The 19,499-nt window shown below is 43.5% G+C and overlaps 1 protein-coding gene across 1 annotated transcript in view; it reads left to right on the top strand.

Annotated features, from left to right (window-relative positions):
* The window catches only part of LOC119177337 (tachykinin-like peptides receptor 99D), a 479,365-nt gene extending 460,388 nt beyond the window's left edge, over positions 1–18,977 (top strand). Inside the window, exons 7-8 of the mRNA XM_037428811.2 lie at positions 987–1,183; positions 5,125–18,977. Of these exons, the coding sequence (XP_037284708.2) occupies positions 987–1,183; positions 5,125–5,368 (441 nt within the window). The 3' untranslated portion in view covers positions 5,369–18,977. The remainder of the gene's footprint in view (positions 1–986; positions 1,184–5,124) is intronic.
* The last annotated feature ends 522 nt before the right edge of the window (positions 18,978–19,499 follow it).

The following is a 19,499-nucleotide window of genomic DNA, read 5'->3' as shown; positions in this document are numbered from 1 at the left end:
TAATTATGACGTAGTGTGGTCACTTCGCAACTTCACTTGCAGTAGTCATACTAGGCTGCTTTGAAACGGCAAATGTTAGGCGCACAGTCGAAGACGATGTCCACTGTTTCTGATCGTGCTATTGTGTTCTACTCTTTAAGGCGAAGCTCAAGTGTCCGCCATGTTTTTTTTTATTTTAACGAATTCTGTGGACTTCGTTCTTTCAACCAAATGTTCAAAGACGACTTTCAGTCAAACAAGCAGGTGTATATTCACCAGAAGCCAAGCACACAGTACCAATATAGTTTCTCGCTGCACGGCTGTGTGTTTTCATTGCGATACTAGTGGTATCAACACTCGCGATGTATTTTTACGGTTGCCGTGGGCGTCGGTGCCACCATGAACACCACCCAGCACATCGTATGTTCAAGAGCTCTGTTGAAGGCGTGCAATACGATACAATGCAGACGATCGTGACTTAAGCAGTAGGAAAACGCGCCTAACTTCTCCGTCGCTCGAAAGGCGCATATGTGAGATGGTTGCGTTGCGTCTAAAAGAACTTTGTACTGTGACCGGCAGGGCATGGTCACATGTCATCACGTTCTGCTGATGGCCGCAGGTTATGTGGTGTTATGCTGCTCATAGCTTTGTAGGTGTTGTATTCTCATCGCAAAGTTTGCTTTAAAGCCATATACAACACAAAAGTCACTTCACTTGCTGCACCAACCGCGTTTACATACGACAGCGTTTGGTTGATTTACGCCAGGCAGCATGCTCAGGGAGTGATCTTCGAGCATTTCTTTGTACACCATTTCAATTTATTTGTATTGCATGTATTTCTTTCCGCTTGCGGCGAAACTGCGACTATACTGAGTAGAGAGAGAGGGCGTGCATGTGTGTGTTCCTTAGCGCGACTGTTAGTTAAGACGTCTTCACCACGTTTCTGTAGCCTTTGCAAACGAGTTTTAAATGTGCCCTCTTTTTTTTCTCTCACTCACCACTTGCAGATTGTGAAGATGATGATCGTGGTGGTGGTAATCTTCGCCGTGTGCTGGCTACCATACCACGTGTACTTCCTGGCCACCCACCACCACCCGGAGATCACTCAGTCCGAGTATATTCAACACGTCTACCTGGCCATCTACTGGCTCGCCATGTCCAACTCTATGTACAACCCGATCATCTACTGCTGGATGAACAGCAGGTAATACAGTTCAGCACAACCTCGTGTTCCTGCCAAACGTGCCGGTAGGCTGTGGCCGCCAAAGCTGTCTCAACAGCTTGACGAGGGCCTGGGGCCCGTCACGTACGCCAGCGAGTTCATGCGCTGTACAGTCGTGAGCCCGCTTAGCCTGAGCATGACAGAACGCGCCGAACTGTGCTTTTAGCGACGTCTACCTACAGCAACGCGAGGCTCTGCTTATGCCCACTGCAATAGAGGGAACTGTTTCTGTCTGGCGCACACCACGACACCATAGCGGTCATTCATCGAAGGCACCCACCGATGGCGTGATGCGCATGATTGTGAAATAACCACACCGTAAACTCGCGTTCGTCTGGTAGGCGTCGCCAATATCACACTTGCGGCACGCGTTCCTATGCTCACGATCAGCGTGATCACGACCGTACTCGTGGTCGTTGATTGATTGATTGATTGATTGATTGATTGATTGATTGATTGATTGATTGATTGATTGATTGATTGATTGATTGATTGATTGATTGATTGATTGATTGATATGTTGGGGTTTAACGTCCCAAAACCACCATATGGTCATGAGAGACGCCGTAGTGGAGGGCTCCGGAAATTTTGACCACCTGGGGTTCTTTAACGTGCACCCAATCTGTGCACACGGGCCTACAACATTTTACTCGTGGTCGTGAATCCAGTGCAGCGTCAGTGCATATACACAAACATATATGTATGCGTTGACTAAACACTTTTTCATAGAAACTAAAAGGCTAATAACGAAATTATTTTGGAAAACGTCCACTTACGCGTTGCACCACCACAGAGTCCTGCGCCTGTGCATGGTGTAGCGTCAATATACAGCAAGAAAAGATCAGAGTAGTGCGCATACACAAATGTTAGTTTTTAATGTCATAAAGTAAAAAAATTAGAATGGAGATTGTCGCTAGAGCCCAGAATATTTGTCAAGGACACTTTTTTTTTGGAACAGGCTCGACGATGTCATGATAAAAAATACGTCACGCTTCCGAAACACTCGCTCTGGTGACTTTCCTTATTCGGCAGCGTTTTATTCACAGAGAAAGACAACATAATTCTAAAATGACTCGACTTCTGAAATTTTGTTACGAAATTCTGTGTTGGTAGGCTAGTTGGTACGAGATTGAGACTGAAATAAAACTGCACGACAGAAAGAACAAAAATATAGAAGTAGACAGAACGACCGCAGACTGACTGCGCTCGTGTTGTCTATTCTACTTGCATTCAGTCCGCTGTGCAGTGTTATTTCAGTTTCAATGTTATTAAATTTCTAAATTGTCGTCGTTTGGTGTAGAAGATCCGCCTTACCATAAAAGCCATGAAGAAATTTAAAATTAGAATAACAACACTAGGCCTATTTTTCTTTTTTCTCTTCTTCTTCTTCTTTTTTTTTTGAACAGTGCATTTTCAAGCTGTAATTGCCCCCTGCTCCCACATCATGTATGTCGCTACAGGTCTTTACCTGTTTTCGTACCTCCAGTAGGAATAGTCATGACTAATTATTTCATTTGTCTACTGTTCGTTTGCCTTAAGAAATTTAATCCAAAAAAATGTGGGTAGGATTGTTACACGGTACTGAAAGGCAGCGTACAGTCACTGTCTTTCAGTGTAATTGTTTTCAATTGAAGTTTATTTTGACTTACCAGTGTCGCTGGTGACTTGGTACCGAAAAATTCTCCTCCCCCCCTTAAACCCCTTTCACCAGCAGCTGGTGCATGCCAAAGTAATAATAATAATAATAATAATAATAATAATAATAATGAAGTTTATTTTTGAGGCTGAAGTTTGATTCCGGGTTTTCTTGGCACAAATATGAGATCCTTGAACACTTGGTTACGCACCCATGCTTGCCCCAACGTGAACAGAAGTCAAGCATAAATGCGTTCTAAAGACGATGCAAAAACAATAGGGAAGAAGTTCACTTGCTGCGGGCGCTTCATTGAAATATTTTATGTTGGCGGCTTAAAGCAATATGCTGAATAACGCGTATGGTATATATAAGGAAATAGATATTTCAGGAATGCTCCGGCTTCAAGTAAATTGAATTCCTAACCTACGTTTGCATGACCGCATGTTGCTTTTTTCGATTGGCCGTTCCACACGCTCACCAACACTGCGAAGAAAGAAAGAAAGAAAGAAAGAAAAGAAGAAAGGAAGAGATAAATAAATAATTAAATATATATAAACATATATATATATATATATATATATATATATAAAGACCAGTAAATTGGACACACACACGAGCTCAACTGCACACATTATCTTGACACGTACGTAATCGCATTGAAGGAGGAGGGGGTCACTATCTTGCCGCCGGTTCTATATCACCAATGGCCGTCTGTTTCGCTCGCCACTAGATGACGGGAATAGCGGCTGTGGTTGCTATCGCTCCCACTTGAACGCACTACAAGCAGCCGCCGGAGCACGCGGGCCACGCGTTCGCGTGTTCCCTTTCATAAACATTGACACTGTACATTTCAAGTCAAATGAAGGTGTGATTGCACAAAATGGAAGCGTCATTGTTTCACTTTGGCTGTCGGACAAAATATTTCGGAATGTGTAAAGCCGGCAGCATAGGTCAAGCCCTGGAAAACTAGGGGGTGTCTCTCTTTTTTTTTCTCCTGTCATTTCGGCTCGCGAACGAGATTGTCTACACAATCTTTGTTGAACTTGCGGCCATTGTGGGACTTGTTAAAACTCAAACTTATATTTTGTCAGCTTCGGCGGGGGGGGGGGGGGGGGGGGGGGGTCTGAGGGTGATTTAACGGAAGCACCTGAGCGAGATAACACGGGAAAGACAGCCCAGAGACAGAGCATATTTCAGTGAATAGTTTTATGAGCAAACGGGCGGCAGAAGTAACCTGGCTCTTGTTAGGGGAACATTGCTGTTTCGAACATGACCCATAGTCAAATTACATAGGTGGCGAAACTTGGAACGAAAGGTGTCGAGAACTTATTGGCACAGGCATCAACTCCCACCGACTATTGAAGCGCGACTAGGGGAGTAGGGGTCGATAAAATCGAAACAAAAAACTCAAACTGTTTTTTTTTATTTCAATTAGCCGCAATTTTATTAGTGTCAAAATTAATTATACATTTACTTCAAAGTTTATATGACACTTCCCTAGACTAATTGCCTTATTATTATTTTTTTGGTTCAGTGCCATGAATGGGGAGCGTATTCAGGCAATCCGCTATCAGGGCTTGAGTTCGGCGCATTGCTGCGTGAACAAGGCATTGCTCGCTTTTGCGTAGTGACTTCGTGTGCACCTACCAAAGTTCAATTATTTGCTTATGTGCCACTCACTGGTGTGACATGTGAGCCTGAAGTAGCTCACATAATGTGTAAATAGCCGCTCCTGTGACTGCCGACTGCATTCGCTGGTGCACAGTCGGCGTGCCCTCGTGTTTGGTGACGGTAAATGCGACACGCTAAGGAACGACACGTAGTACGCTACGGTTGCCAGAGTCATATTTTCAAGGGTACTGTCTCACAACAGTGGGTAAATGCGACATGCTAGGGAACGACATGTAGTACGCTACGGTTGCCAGAGTCATATTCTCAAGGGTACTGTCTCACAACAGTGGTTTTTCACGATTGGACAACGTAAGTTTTCAAACTATTGTGCTACTGTGTTCGTGAACAGTTATATCAGGATTTCTCCGCCTGCAATGTTTTTGGTGTATGTTTTGGTTTTCACGTTAGTTGTCCCCTTCATACGTAGATGGCGATGGTGGCAATGAGCCGTCAACCACTTCATACATGGGCTTCTACGGAAGTTACGCTACCACGTTTTCATATACCTTGCATGGCCCGTGTTCACCGGGCTTTGTAGATGATTAAGCGGCGTAAAACACGGCGTTAATTCGAGCAGATCATGCTGCAGGACTGATCGACATTGCGCTCTCTGCAGGTTCCGCGAGGGCTTCAAGCGTGTCTTCTGCTGCCTGGCCTTCAGCGACCGGGAAACTGCGCAGCTGCGCCAGCACATGGCGGCCACGCGCTACTCGTGCTCAGAGCCGTACGCCGACACTCGGGTCACGTTCAACGGGATCGCCACGGCCGTCCCGCTGCACACGCTCACTGAGACCATGAGCGCAGGGAACCTGACCGCCGGCGGCCCGGCAAAGTTCAGGGGCTGCGGCTCGGACGTGTGACGAATGCTGCCGCCGGCCCGGTCGGCCCGGCTCGTCGCGCACGCCACTGCGGCGGCGCACGACCTCTGAGTCCGCGGCGAGCGGCTTCTTGGCTGAACGATGCTCGGGCGCGCACAATGGGCCCTTACCGCGCGTCGATCAGAGGCCAGCCAGCATGCCACTGCGGGTTTGCGCTTACACTGGATGCGCCGCGCATCTGTCCGGTTGTCCCCTCGGCCCTTTCTTTTCTTTCGTCTTCTAGCTTACATCATGGCCACTTTCATCACCCCCACTGTATTTTACTCTCACGGGTGTGATTCGAGGAAAATATTGCCGACGACAAGAAAGAACATTCTTGCTGACCAAATGAGGCAGCACGTAAACTCGGGTTTTGATTGCGCAGGTTGCAGGGACGAGGACGTCCGAAAATAAGAGGCGAGAATGGAGTGGGGGGGGAGGGCAATATTGGTTGTTGTCAATCTTGCAAGAGACGAGGAAAGGGTTATAAGGATAGCGCGTAGGCAACGCACGGCTAGAACAGCAAACAAAACCCAAGCATACCAACTAATTAAATCGTGCTTTCATACATATCTTCATTTCTGGCGGTGTCGTCCCGCTTCGTGAGGTCCGGCCTACGCCCTAACTTGATAAATGCTTATCAGTAGCAGGGTACAGAAGGCAGCCCACAGTTGCGCCGCAAGGGGAACGCCGGTCGGTCTCTATGCGTGCGAGTTTTGACGGCATCCATTTGTACAGCGCACCGTAGTCGGCGAATGCCGGTACAGGCGGGGGCACGAGGAGCTGTTGTGCTGATGTGTCGGCTCGGCTGTTGTGCTAGTGCTGTCGCTGTGTCGAACTTCGCGTTTGATTCTTGTCCGTTACTCATAAGGACAGTGCAGAGCGTTTGCTTAAGCGTTTCCTGACGACGTCCTGTAATGTGTCCCCTATAGTATCACACTTCCTGGAATGTATGGTATACGCACTAAACGGACTGCAAAAAAAAAACATCAGGATTCCGAATGATTTTATTTTGTGCACCTCAGTATATATCCCCTGTACGAGCGATGACATGAGGAGCTCTGTGCAGCAACAACATGGTCAAATAACCTCGGATTTTCTGGAGACAATTCATGTGCTCTGAAACCGATGGTGATTTAACAGTTGCCGCGATTACGGCACCTGTATGAAAAGAAAAAGAAAATCTATACGAGATCAAAGCTTGCCCACATCCATAGGTATATAAGCTCTAAGCTTATCACCAAGTCAAGACGGATCTTTTTACGTGGGTGTGTTTTCGTGAACTACCAAACTTTACTTGTAAAAAAGTAGGGCTCCCTTCAGCCTAGTCATTTGCACACATTTGTTCTTGCGTTTGCTTTTAACAATAAAGATCGATTCGGGTTAACTTTCCCCACTGCGTGAGCTGAAGTGACGAGACACTCGTATATCCATCTATCATGTCGAGCTCATTGTTTCTCGTAATTTTTTTTCTTTCTTGAAAAAAAAATTTCGAATGTTTAAGAATGTCCTTACCAAGAACAAATTACGGAGCAAGCCTATGCCACTTGCATAATACTCACTATTGTTTGCCATTTTTCGTTTCTCTACATGTACCAGGGTCGTTCACTATGGCGAGACACAATTTTAAGTCAGACAGTTGTTGAATGTTGCTGGTTGAATCTACCTTGCTAAGGCATAATATAATGAATACTAACAGATAATATTACCAGGGAATGTATAGAAGATGGTAATATTAGTAAATGTGATCTAAATGTGAAGACACAAAAGTGGATGGAAAGATAACTTGCCGCGGACAGGGACCAAACCTGAGATCTTCAAATAACGCGTCCGATGATCTACCAACTGAACTACCACGGCGGCCATCTGCCCGTCCATTTGGTAAATGGTAGACTTAAGTGTGGGAGAACCAGCCAGTGCCGCCAGTAGCTATTACGACGCGTGGGGAACGTTCTTTCTCTGCAGAAAAAGAATGTTTTACGCAATTCCTTCAGGTAACATAGGCATGTCCGAGAGGGCTTTTATTTCATTCCAGAACTATTGTATTTTATCGCATATGCATGCCTTGTGTCCGCTAGTATTTCTTAGTGATAGCTGTTTCACGCAGAACTATGGAAGTTATCATCGCCTCCTTGTTACACGGAAGAATACTATATTGCTTGTATGTAAGTTCACGTCACCTTCATTGAGTCAAGTCAATCTAGCAAAGCGTGCATCATTATGTTTGTTTTTTCTTGACACGATCGTTCTAAAGTGTTCACAATTTATGTTCACCTGTATACTGTTTGGTCATTTTACACCATTAGCTCCTCATTCACGTTTTTTCTCACTCAATTTTACGCGTTGCTTCCCAACAAACTTCCTGTCAATTCTATTATCGCTCTAATAGCTAACACCATAGCAGCAAGCTTTTTCTATGTATACTTGTAGAGCAAGAAAAGGCTATTTTTCCGCTTTCAGATCAAAGAAAGACACCTAAAGTGAGAGGATATCTTTAATAATGTTGTGCACAGCCTAGAAGTAAATTTATTTGAATTATTCGGCCACTTTTAGGAGGAAACGTGTTGAAGATGAGCGCGCTGCCCACTGAAATTCTTGTCTTTCGCCAATGCAATGCGTCGACTCACAAAATCGTACGCCATCCAGGACCTGTGTTTCTATACTACCTGCTGCCTCAATTTGGTAGCTTTATCTGTATTTATTCCTCTGATAAAATTAGAATTAAACCACTAAGTCATTTTTATGTCGCACCACGTGAACCAAGGCATGAAGAAAAACGAGCATGATTGGCAGTTTTTAAGTTCTGTTCGCTGAAAGGATCCCGTACAGCTAGCCTTTGTACTCACGCTAAGGAGCCACATGTTGTCACAAGAAGCCATTAAAACTAGCCACGGACGACATTGTGAGGCTGTCAGATACGTCTATTGCACTCCATGGTACATTATGGGTGGTTTTCAGCGCCTAAATGTATAAACGTTTGCACCATAAGCCGTACAGCTGCTTGCCGTTGCACAGCTGCAATAATTCACTTGGTGTACCTCTTGACAGAGCTCATAAACACATTTGCATTCCATAATGCCACAGTTCAGAAAGTATAAGTTTATCCGATAAAAAATTTGGCTCTATCGAGTTACGTCTCACATTGAAATCCTTCAATATTTGAAAATCTTCTTGGAGTATACGTCTGAACACTTATCCCATTACGCTGCTTCAGTTTATTAGCGCCGAGCTCGAAGAATGCCGTCAAACCGAAAGCGAAATTTGGTGGTGAGGCAAGTTAAAGGAGCACTCATACCAAAATTTGAAACTCGAAAAAACGTGGGCTCTTTGGTTCTCATGCATGCTATAGTACCGCTGATCGAGTGTTAGAACAAATATTGTCTAGTATATATTTTAATGTGGTTTGGAAGTAATAGGCAATGCTCATATAAGTTGGTAGCACCTCGTGATATCATCGCTCCTATGACAGTGCTGGGCTGTATAGAATACTCAAAGTATCTGTGTTATCTCCATCAAATCACTCCGGGGTGACCTGGTTAGCTGTTTCGGTCAATCGTCATTGTGTCTAAGGGCTGCGATGCGTACCGGTGCGATTAGTCAAAAAGGCCGTTAGATACTATATTATAAGTACTCCTTGGGTATCTCGTATCTGTACTATAATGCGTATCGTAAGACATGCATCAGTATCTTCATTTCAGATACATGAAATAATGTAACATGGCTCTCAAGATTCAGCATACTGCTATCACAACACCACCATGAGAAACAATAAATGGTGACTGAGCTCCGTTTTTCGAGCTCATACGGCGGCCAATAAACCACCCGAATAAAAGTAATGGCAGCAACGTTACTTTAGATTTCCGCTAGAGTCCGCCAGCGAGGGCCAGCGATCAGGTCGGCGCGTCCCTACATGGATCAGCAGAGTCACGTGGTGGCACTAGCGCCCCTATGTGGCAACGCCGCCTTAGCAAAAAAACGTGCTAACGTCGACCTGTAGGGACTTTTTTTTTCTATACTTTCTTTTTCCCTAAAGTGGTGTTGATGCCATAACACTTGCTCGTAGCCACTGTACTGTGCTGTGTAATGTAACGCGTGCGCTGTTCATTCCGCAAATTCTAATTCCTCTACGGTGTCGTCATCGGAGGTTCCCTCACGTGGTGCTTTGCTATGAAGTCTGAAGAATACAGTAATGTGCTTACCTTAGATTTTGTGTTTATCGCACAGCAGCGATTTGAAATATATCGCTGATGCAACTGTGACTCACGTGAGATGAGATTGACTTATTGCGAATGAGATTCTAGTAGTTATCACACCACAGGTACCAATGCCAGAAGTAAAGGACAAGCATTTATCCGGCAGAAGATATATGGGCGCACTGCGTCTTTGTGTTTTCTGCTGTCTGTTTTGAAAGTTATGTTAAAATTTTAATTTGATTGTTAGTACAACCCTTTCTCTGGCGGTCCTTGTTTTGCATCCTATACATTACCTATGTCAGTGTAGAGCATTTTCCCGTTATGTTAGCGAGAATGGACATGCTGCGAAGATAACTTATCGCCTTTAATTTTTTCCTTTAACTGTCTACGTTATTACTAGTATTTACAAACTCACATTCCATTTTACTTTATTTTTATGTCAAGGTGATGTACAGGACAAATGTCGAGTAATCTGGGCGTCCCCAGAGCACACAGTAGCAAAATTTCTGCTTATTAAAGAATATTTAAATGGTTTTTCATTACAATAATGGGAATTATTAGGAGCCGTGTTGTAGCCGCTTGGAAGCGGGTTGCATAAGTGTTGTTATATTAAGTACTCTATTTTTCCCCATGGGTGTTCTAACTAGCCTTTCTATTATCTTTTTTATCTGCACTAAGTTTTCTATTGCATGTCCTTAGCAGGTCAGTTGATGGTACTTTATATTTGTCAGGAATATTAGGGCTGCTGCGTGTATTATATTTGTATACTTATTCACTGTGATTGTTTTATTCTGAACTGCCATCTATTTCACTTACATTTCCTGTCCCTTTTTTAGGTCACCCTAAATTTTTTTTATCGCTACAAATCGCAAGAGGTAGAATTTACAAAACTTCTTTTTTGTAAGTGCGTTTCACCATTGCTCAAGCGGCTTCACTAATGTCCGGTATCGTCATTGGCCGAAATGTTTTCTTAACGGAAATGTTTAGCGCACGGGTCCAGGTAATCAGAGCTACAAGTGGCAGTAGAGGTGACGCATTGCGAAGCTGTGTGCCACTCAACATACGTGTGAGAGGTTTCTGAGCTGCACAAGTTAGTTCTCTTGTTAAAGAGAACATATTTAATGACAACGTGTTAGTAAATATGTCGACAACAACGCTCTATACTCGATGTGTCACAAAAAGATGTAGCAACTAGCGCTGTCATTGCTGCAAGCCTATCCAGTGATCCGGCATTGCGCAAACGGTATGTGCAATTACGGACAAAAATGGGAGTTCTAATAGCGAGTTTTGAAACCGAATTGAATGCGAATAGAATAGTGATGACACCAAATTGAATGCAAATACAAATCCAATACTGTTTTAATTGTTTTGGAATAATACAAAAAAACTATTTTCAAAGCAGCCCTAGATGCACGGTAACAATCGTCAAAACAGCCCGAGCGTTCTACAAAATTTTATGTGAAACAAATGTTCACGAGCGTTGACAAGGAGACATTATTTCAAAGGCAATAGGCGAAAATGCCATAGTTATTTCAACTGAGGCAAGTTCGTAGACAACATCAACTAGAGCGTTGGAAATATCTTGTATTTTGCAGCTGAAATATAGCAGTGAAGAGTACAGTATTCCGTGTGGTATTTGTGTCAACAACTCTTAAATAACACTTATACATCAATATTACATTTTTTATGAATGAACAGCCTCATGGCTGCCAAGGGGAAGGTTATGGATTGCTGGCATAGTGCCTTCATCTTGTGATGAACATTGTGTCGATATTCCCGTAACTATGCATCTGCATACTTATATATTGGCTGCATGCATCTAGATGATAAAACCAAGAAATGCTACCTGTTATAACGTCTCTTTGCTCACAGAATTTTAGGCCTTGGTTGATTATTCAAAACATATTTAAAGGATATTCTGTAATACAAATATGCACTATTTCATTCGAGTATACAATCGAACAGAGCGCTATTGAATTGATATGCTTTTGAAATTTTCGAATATTTGCACATACCCACGGAGAAAACAAAACCATACAGCCGCACGTGCGCCGTCGTGCAGAGGCTTTTTATTGACGTTCTATTAATTAGATGGCAATCCGCTAGCTGGTGGGCAAGAGGAGCAGCGACTCTCATCAATGACGAGCGAAAACCGCTGACAGCGAAGCGTATGAAGAGCTGTTAAGTTAACCAGCCATAGCAACGCCGATAAATTTTGTCGGAATAAAAACTAATGTACTATGAGCAAAAAATACAAAGCTTTTGAGATAATCACTAACGATTCATTCGAAAAAAACACCCTAATAGCTGGTAAGAAATTTTCTAGTATATTTGTGCGTCGGCGCTTGCTGTTGCATCATATGCATCTAAATAGCAAAATTTGTGAATTTCTCAAATTACCTTAGGGGCTCTACAACAGTTTCACAAGTATTAGCCGAAGGCCTTTATTAAAGTAGTTTATTGCCTCACGAATTAACTGCCGTAAATAAAAAAGTTTTAGAACCCGTCAAGTATACGAGCGGAATTATGAACATTTGTCTAGCTATGTGATTTCTTTCTCCTTTTGTACTTGCGGGTGCGCTGAAATATACGCAGGTGGGGAGGGGGTGACAAGGGGCAAGAAACTGCAACCATTCGTGAGCGCGCATCATGAGCTTGAGCACGTTTGTCTCCGTTTTACTTCCTCGAAGGCGCTTTTTAGTCGCGACCGACCGCACTTAGCGGCATGCCATGGCGGCCGTGGTAACAGTACAGCTCACAAGGCTCAAATCAGCCAATGGCCGGGGACTCCGGGTATATGGCGCAGCCATATCGGTTCATGCCATCACATGCAGATAGGGGAGGATTCTGGCTTACGTTGTGAATTCACTGTAAATTCCAAGCCACGTGCTGCTCTTATATTATTTGGCTCACGTGCTGTCAGGAGCTTCTACTACCGATCCACATTTTCTTACCACACTAAAAGAAGTTTGGCAGGGCCCCTTTCAGATACAATTAAAAAGTATCGTGTCAAATACAGCTGTTGCGGTAGTACCCTAAATATGTATTTTACATAATTGCTGCCCGAATATCTTATATTGTATCTCTATACAATTTCAAAGTATTTTTATCCTGCCCTGCCATATCGCTCATATTATGGTTCGTCACACTATATGACGTCACACTGGTGTCAAGAAAATTCTGGACGTCATATTTTGCAAAGATGGCTGGAACCACGGCGGGATAGTGTAGAGGCTCCTTCCTTATTCCCTACAGTTATTCTTTTGTTATGCGCACCTGCATGAACGACCGTTAGTCTATACTCGTCTCCGTCTTGTGTGTGGGCATTGTTATCTGCCCGTTTATTCTTTTGTTGCCTTTAAGCGCAATGAGAGAAAGCAAAGTGGACGCTCGTCTAGACGAAATCTTTCTCTCTCAATCCTTCCTCAGTACGTAGTCTCTAATTTTCAGAACGAGGATGGCGCTTTAGTAGAAGGGAATCAAAATGAGAGGCTATAAACTGCGTCGCTGTTTTAGTGTTAAAAAACCACTGCTGATGTGCTCTTGCATTATTAATAAATTTGAAAGAGCATCATTCCTACTTACTGCGCAGAGTTTCAAAAACGTAGGAATAACGACTGTCCTATAAACCTACCGCATGTTTAACTGTACCACAAGCAATGGTAGAACACTCCGAAAGCTGTAATGCAATTTGGAACACTTTTCAAGGCAGTAGTGTAATTTGAAACACAACTGTCTCCTCACGTGGAAAATCATATCACGGGCTGATAATAAAGCTATGTATAAGAACCTGTATTACGTTCAACAAGCTTCACTTGTAGCTAATGTTGTTTTCTGTTATGCACAGATGAGCCATGGGTATTCAATGCAACGAGCGTGAACTGCTTCGCGATCAGTGTCAAAAAAGCAAGCCCTGTCGCGCGCGCGCGCGCGCGCGCGCGCGCGCGTGTGTGTGTGTGTGTGTGTGTGTGTGTGTGTGTGTGTGTGTGTGTGTGTGTGTGTGTGTGTGTGTGTGTGTGTGTGTGTGTGTGTGTGTGTGTGTGTGTGTGTGTGTGTGTGTGTGTTGTGTGTGTGTGTGTGTGTGTGTGTGTGTTGTGTGTGTGTGTGTGTGTGTGTGTGTGTGTGTGTGTGTGTGTGCGTGCGTGCGTGTGTGTGTGTGCGAGAGAGAGAGAGAAAGAGAGACCCTTTTCTGCATAGGTTTATTCGTAAGCTGGCCCGCATGCACTTCGATTTGGCATTTAATGCAGCAACGCAACGTCACTCCGAAATGCCATTTAATTCCAGCTTTTCTGCTCTAGAAAAAAACACTTCTACCAAATATTGCAGCCGCTGCCCAGCTTATCTGGTACGGTAATTAGCACGTAGATAAATGCTTATATGGGCGAGATGTGGGTGTTTGCTTAATAGGTGTACTTAATGAATGTTCGACTAGTAGTTTTATGGGCGCATCAAGTAAATTAGTATAATAAAACTGTACCGCTGAAATTTGAACCTTTTTTCGTTGATTTCTTTCAAAACACTTTCTTCGGAACGCTACTTATTTTAAATTTCTAAAGTTAACTGTGCTATAGAACCCCCCTGACTGTGGTAGTACTCATCCGTCAATGTTCTTGGTCAATCCAGTTAGACCCCTGGTAAAGTGCACATCCCCCCATCGCGATGCTTTTCAGAAGGCGTCGCATGTATCCGTTTGTATTTGATGTGACAAAGCACTTCGTCTTATACGTAGAAATTTTACCGCATGTCCGCAGGATGCACCTTGAATACAGTACAACTAAGGCATAACGTTTTGAGCGATCTGCAAGCGAGATCAAAACTAAAAGCCATGTTTTGAAATCAGATAACTATTAGCGTTCCCGAAGTCGCGAGGACTTGCATTTTCAGAGGAAGCACACCTTGTCTCATTTCTACCGCGCATCATATGGAAGTCACAGTAGATGCAAGATTACCAGACACTCCAGTTTCATAAAGTTGTTTTGTGAGCACTTAATGAAGTCATTTTCCAGTTCATTGGGGAAGCATCATTTTAATTGATCTTATGTTATCCCTGTCGTATGTTAATCCAATTTAACTTGCACCTGTCAATTTTTTAAGGTCATTACCCTCTCTGCAGCCATCTCTAACTGTACCTAAACTTGTCGACCATGCACGCCTTTTCATGTACTAACCTAAACTATCTTTACTGTGCATTACGCACCCCGTCCGAGTCTATTTTGTTGTCGTTGTTACAATGTCAATTTAAGAGCGCTTGACCTATCAAATACACGGTCTAGCTCTTCAGCAATTGCAATTTTAAGGGCTGGCCACAACACTAAGAGATTGCTCCGCGCTTTCAACTGGGATTGCTCGATACTGTATGCTGGACTAGTTGATGTGCATTTCACTTCATCTGTTTTTCACAGCACTTTTTATATGTAGGAAGTTTTTTATGATTAATTTCTGAGCAGCCAATCCTTCGATGACCCATTTTCCAAAGCTCGCGTAAGGTTAGAATCAAGGGTCACCCGAATATCAAATGCTGACCCATTGCAATAGCCAATGGGCAACACGTCAGCCGACAGAGAAACTTTATTTCGAGTGAAGACTTTTTTACGCAATCCCAAGTTGACAGTAATTGACAAAACACATATCGTCGTAGTAATATTTTTGCACAACTTATGAGGACTCCAGCATTCAAACAATCGTGCCATTGGCCAGCGCTTCCTGCAAATGATGACTAAGCGTATTTTGAGTGGAATTGTGATCGAACATTCGGCTGAAGAATGTTACGCAGTTTTAATCAGAAGAGCCCTCGCGAGAAATTCGTGCAGCTCGTTTGAGCAGCTTGCCCTTTTCCCGCTTCCCGTCCTTAATTTTAAGTGAACAACGGCAAATACTTGTAGGAAAAGGACACACTGCCTACAGGTTTCTTTAATGGTACCTGTTTTCAAGTGCGTAGCTCTGTACTGCATCTTTACATGGGCGTGATTATGCGCTAGTTTAATTTAGCTTTAGGCAACAGCGTTTTAAGTTCAACTCAGACGAGAAGCATATGTGGATTAGGGTATCTGGATTTCCGTAAAGCATTTTTTATCAGAAAATATTTTTTTTAAATAAGAAAATACTAAACTTCCGCGTTCGTGCAGTTATCTTCTTTAAAAATTCAAATATTCCGTAACAGTGAGCTTAGCAGTATTTTCTAATTTCACTTTATGACATGAAACTAGTTTTTTCTTGCATAGTTTACTTGCTTTTCAGGTCACTTCCTGGTCACGTCTCTTAGCCAGAAAGAAGTCAGCGGATACCGAAACTATCGGACGAACTTCGACTCGTCGTGTTCACCGATAAAATAATCCCTGGGCTCTTTTCAACATATTAAGAGCACAACCAGTGTGAAAAAACGAGTGTGGTGTTTCATGTGCATATTTTATTTATAACTGAAACGTCACACAATTACTTCTAACACTTTGAAGTGATCCCTCATAAATGTAAGCATGTAAATAGCTAAAATGAGCGCTACATGATCTATCGTTCGTACAGGCTGCTCTCCGGTGCATTGTGGACATTTCTCTCTACTAAATTGGGCATTTGTGTGTAATCTCTTTCTTTATTGGCTTTCTTTTTTCATCGCACGTGGCATGATCACACTCCAACCCCAGAATGCCGCATCACACCATATGCTGAGGAAATTCACACTTGGCGATCGAACGATATGGAAATACTGGCGTCCGTTCATTGCTCACTTTGTACTTAGGGTGATTTGGTGTTGTTCGTTGTAGCTTTCTGCCTATTCTTTACGTCCCCTTGCCTCGTTTTATCCTTTATCGTTTTCAACGCTGGGCACTTCCTTTCTGTACGATGTAGTGTGCTGTATGTATCTGGTCGTGTCCTTTGCCAAATGTCAGAGCATGCATTTTGCATAAAAATCTAAGAAAAAAAGTCTTTACCAGGTTGCATAATACGACAAAGCTACTCAAGTGTACTTGAGTATTTTTGTTATTCAATTGGAATTCAGTGGTATTTTCTGTCTTTTACTTTACCACTTAAACAAAATCCTATACATTTGGTTCAGTAAATATTATGTCATCATTAAAGTGAGTGAAAATTTGTGGAAGCCTTGGTGCTTTTAGGCGCGACATTTATGGCTAAAAATTACATGGACCGGCTGCAGTAATCATGCCTCATATAAGGAGCGGCATCATTGCAGCTCATTGCGTACGCTGTCCCCTGTGCTCCTACGTCTCCAAATACTCGAATTACCACAAGTTTTTGTAGCTGTGGGAATTACCGTGTTCCGTGTAGCACTTTTAAGAGTCACAATGCGCTTGTTTAGCTTTGCCTGCGTGCGATGGTGACAAGGGGTGCAATTTGTGTCAGAAGTTTGAAAGCCACTGCCAACTCGCAACGATTAGTTTCTGTAGAACTTCTGCATTCCTCTAAAGCCGCAGATACCGTCACAGAAAAGGGTTTAACACACTCCTAGAATAGGGAGCACCGGCCACAAGCGCAAAGCTTGGTGACGCGTCATGTCACTCACTGATTGGCTCGCAGACTTTTGACACATTGTGCGCGTACCTGTCGCGTCGCTGCGGAAGCTCCCTGTGAAGACGGCGTTACTGCGCCGGGCTCGCGTGATACACCGAGGGAGGATTTCATTTGCACGCATGGATGCTGCAGTCCATGCGATCGTTACGACATGGCCTGTGTGTGGTTAACGTGCTCGCAGTCCTCCTTCGATGGGGCGTTCCGAGCCATGAACCTTTTAACGGTGTGGAGGCACGCTGTAGCGACCTCAGGAGATTGACGGCTGTGGTAAAAAAAAAAAAGGGGGGGGGGGGGAGGGATGGGTGTCAGAAAAAAAAACGGAACTGGGTTGTCTCAGGCACTCATTATTACAGTGAGTGATGTCCTCGGACAACACAGGCTAGGACCCCGTGTTGTAGCGTGGTATGCAAAGCCTGATGTGATTAGGTACACATCTCGAATGGATCGGGCGTTCACCATGTGTTCAGGGTGATATACTTTTTACTGTTGTGACTGTGTAGAAATCTAAAGACATGTTATTTATTGTCGTCACTGTTTGCATGACGCTCGTGTCATCTAATACCCGGCGTCGTGTATTTCTTCTGTTACAAGGAAGAAAAAAATGTATTCTGCTGTAATTGTCCCACCGTTTTCACAACAGATGAAAATAATAAAAAGAAGAGAGATAGCGTACAGCGGAATGTTTGCTCATTGTATCCGGCTACGCTATCATAAAACACGTGCCGGAGATGTTGCAAAAGAACAGGGACATAAGGAAGAAGAAAAATAACTGACCATATTTTCACTCATTTCTCCAACGGCTGTGCTCGTCTTGACAGTGTTGGTGTCTGTTTTGTTACTGGAGATATGCCAGTGTTGCAGTTGACAGTGTGGTGCTGATTGTGTACGTGCTTTGTCCAGGGGATATCAATGAACTCCGCGCGTGCTCTCCGGTCGCAAGATGGTGCTCACCACGCCTGTTCCCCCTTTGTGGTCTGATGTGCCCTCGTTCCGCTGTCAAGAGGTCTTTCGTTGACGTTTACGCTTTTCTGTACTCTCACATGCCTCGTCGTATGTGACGAGACGATTCAGAGTGTCCGTTTAGAGTGCAATCTCGGCACCTGTAAAAAGACAGGGGGCGAGGGAGCGGGGCGAACAGAAATCAGAGTGCATTTGAATATCACAACACACTGCTACGTTCTTACTGTTTCGATGTTTCTGTTGTTGTTGTTTAGGGCATGGTTTTTGCAATTAGCGTGAAAGCGATGCTCTCGAAATGACCACAAATTACAACCTTCGCGACATCTTATTTTTCACTTTCGTTGAAAGTTTTGTGTTGCTGTGATTTGTATTTTTCTTTTTAAAGTGCTATGCGACGCATCTTACTCGCGTCATCCTACTTTTTACAAAAACCAAAGTGAATTTGTAATGGTGAAAGTGAGAAGTTTTCAACTCCAAACTTGTATTATATAGTTAGGTACATGGGAGGTCGTGAGCCTCTTACGACTTCTGTTCTACAAATGGACAACCTTTGCTATGGCATTTATTGTGTATATTTCATTGCCAAAGAATTTCAAGTAGTATTATTAGATCTATTAGGCGTATTGTTTTACTGGCATTAAGTTTATGCTTTCGCCAAACAAAATCTACTTCCGCTGTTTCACAGTTGTCAGGTAATTAGCAACAACCGCGCGAACGAACTGAACGATTAGTTGGCAGGTAAACACGCAGAATACCACTAGCAAAGGCTGCCCAAGGTATCAGTATTCTGTAGAGAACATTGTGTGACGGGACGCGCTCTTTTCTTTTCTTCTTTTCCTACTTCTGTAGTGAATTAAAACAACCTGTATGCTATCCTGGATGTAGTGTGAGTCTCGTGATAAAGCGACCCTTTCTCCAATTCCGATGCATTGAAACGTTTGCTTCTTTGTGCTTTATTTCACGAGGCCTTGTACCTCGAATTCCGACGACGTTTACGACGTCGATTTGGCTGGCTCATACTCACAAGTGCACGGGCTTGCTCAGAAAGGATGAGCGCGTGGTGAATCTCACCGTTTTCACATTGAGATGAATGCTGTCGGGATCATAGAAGTTTAATCTGTCATATATTACCACGCGAATTTCGGAGTGCACCATGTATGCGCGTCTTCCTTGACGGAAATTTCCGAGACTGCACCTCCCATCCCCTGACATTTTCTTCCTAGCCTCACAAATGAAGAGCTCGTACATAAAACTGCAAGGTTTGACGACACTCGAACCAGGGATCCTGTATCAACACGACACTTGATTCCTGCCCAAACAGGATCCCATTGTTTTGTTTATTTAACACTTTATTTCCTTTTCAACTTCAAAGACCACTAATGGAAACATCTCAATTGAAGTATACTAACAGCGCCTCCTTGGCAGAGTATATACTACTAAAATGTCAGGTAAGCATG

This window comes from Rhipicephalus microplus, chromosome X (assembly GCF_043290135.1).
Source record: "Rhipicephalus microplus isolate Deutch F79 chromosome X, USDA_Rmic, whole genome shotgun sequence".
In the NCBI taxonomy this organism is placed as follows: Eukaryota; Metazoa; Arthropoda; class Arachnida; order Ixodida; family Ixodidae; genus Rhipicephalus; species Rhipicephalus microplus.
This window is presented reverse-complemented; position numbering and strand designations above follow the sequence as displayed.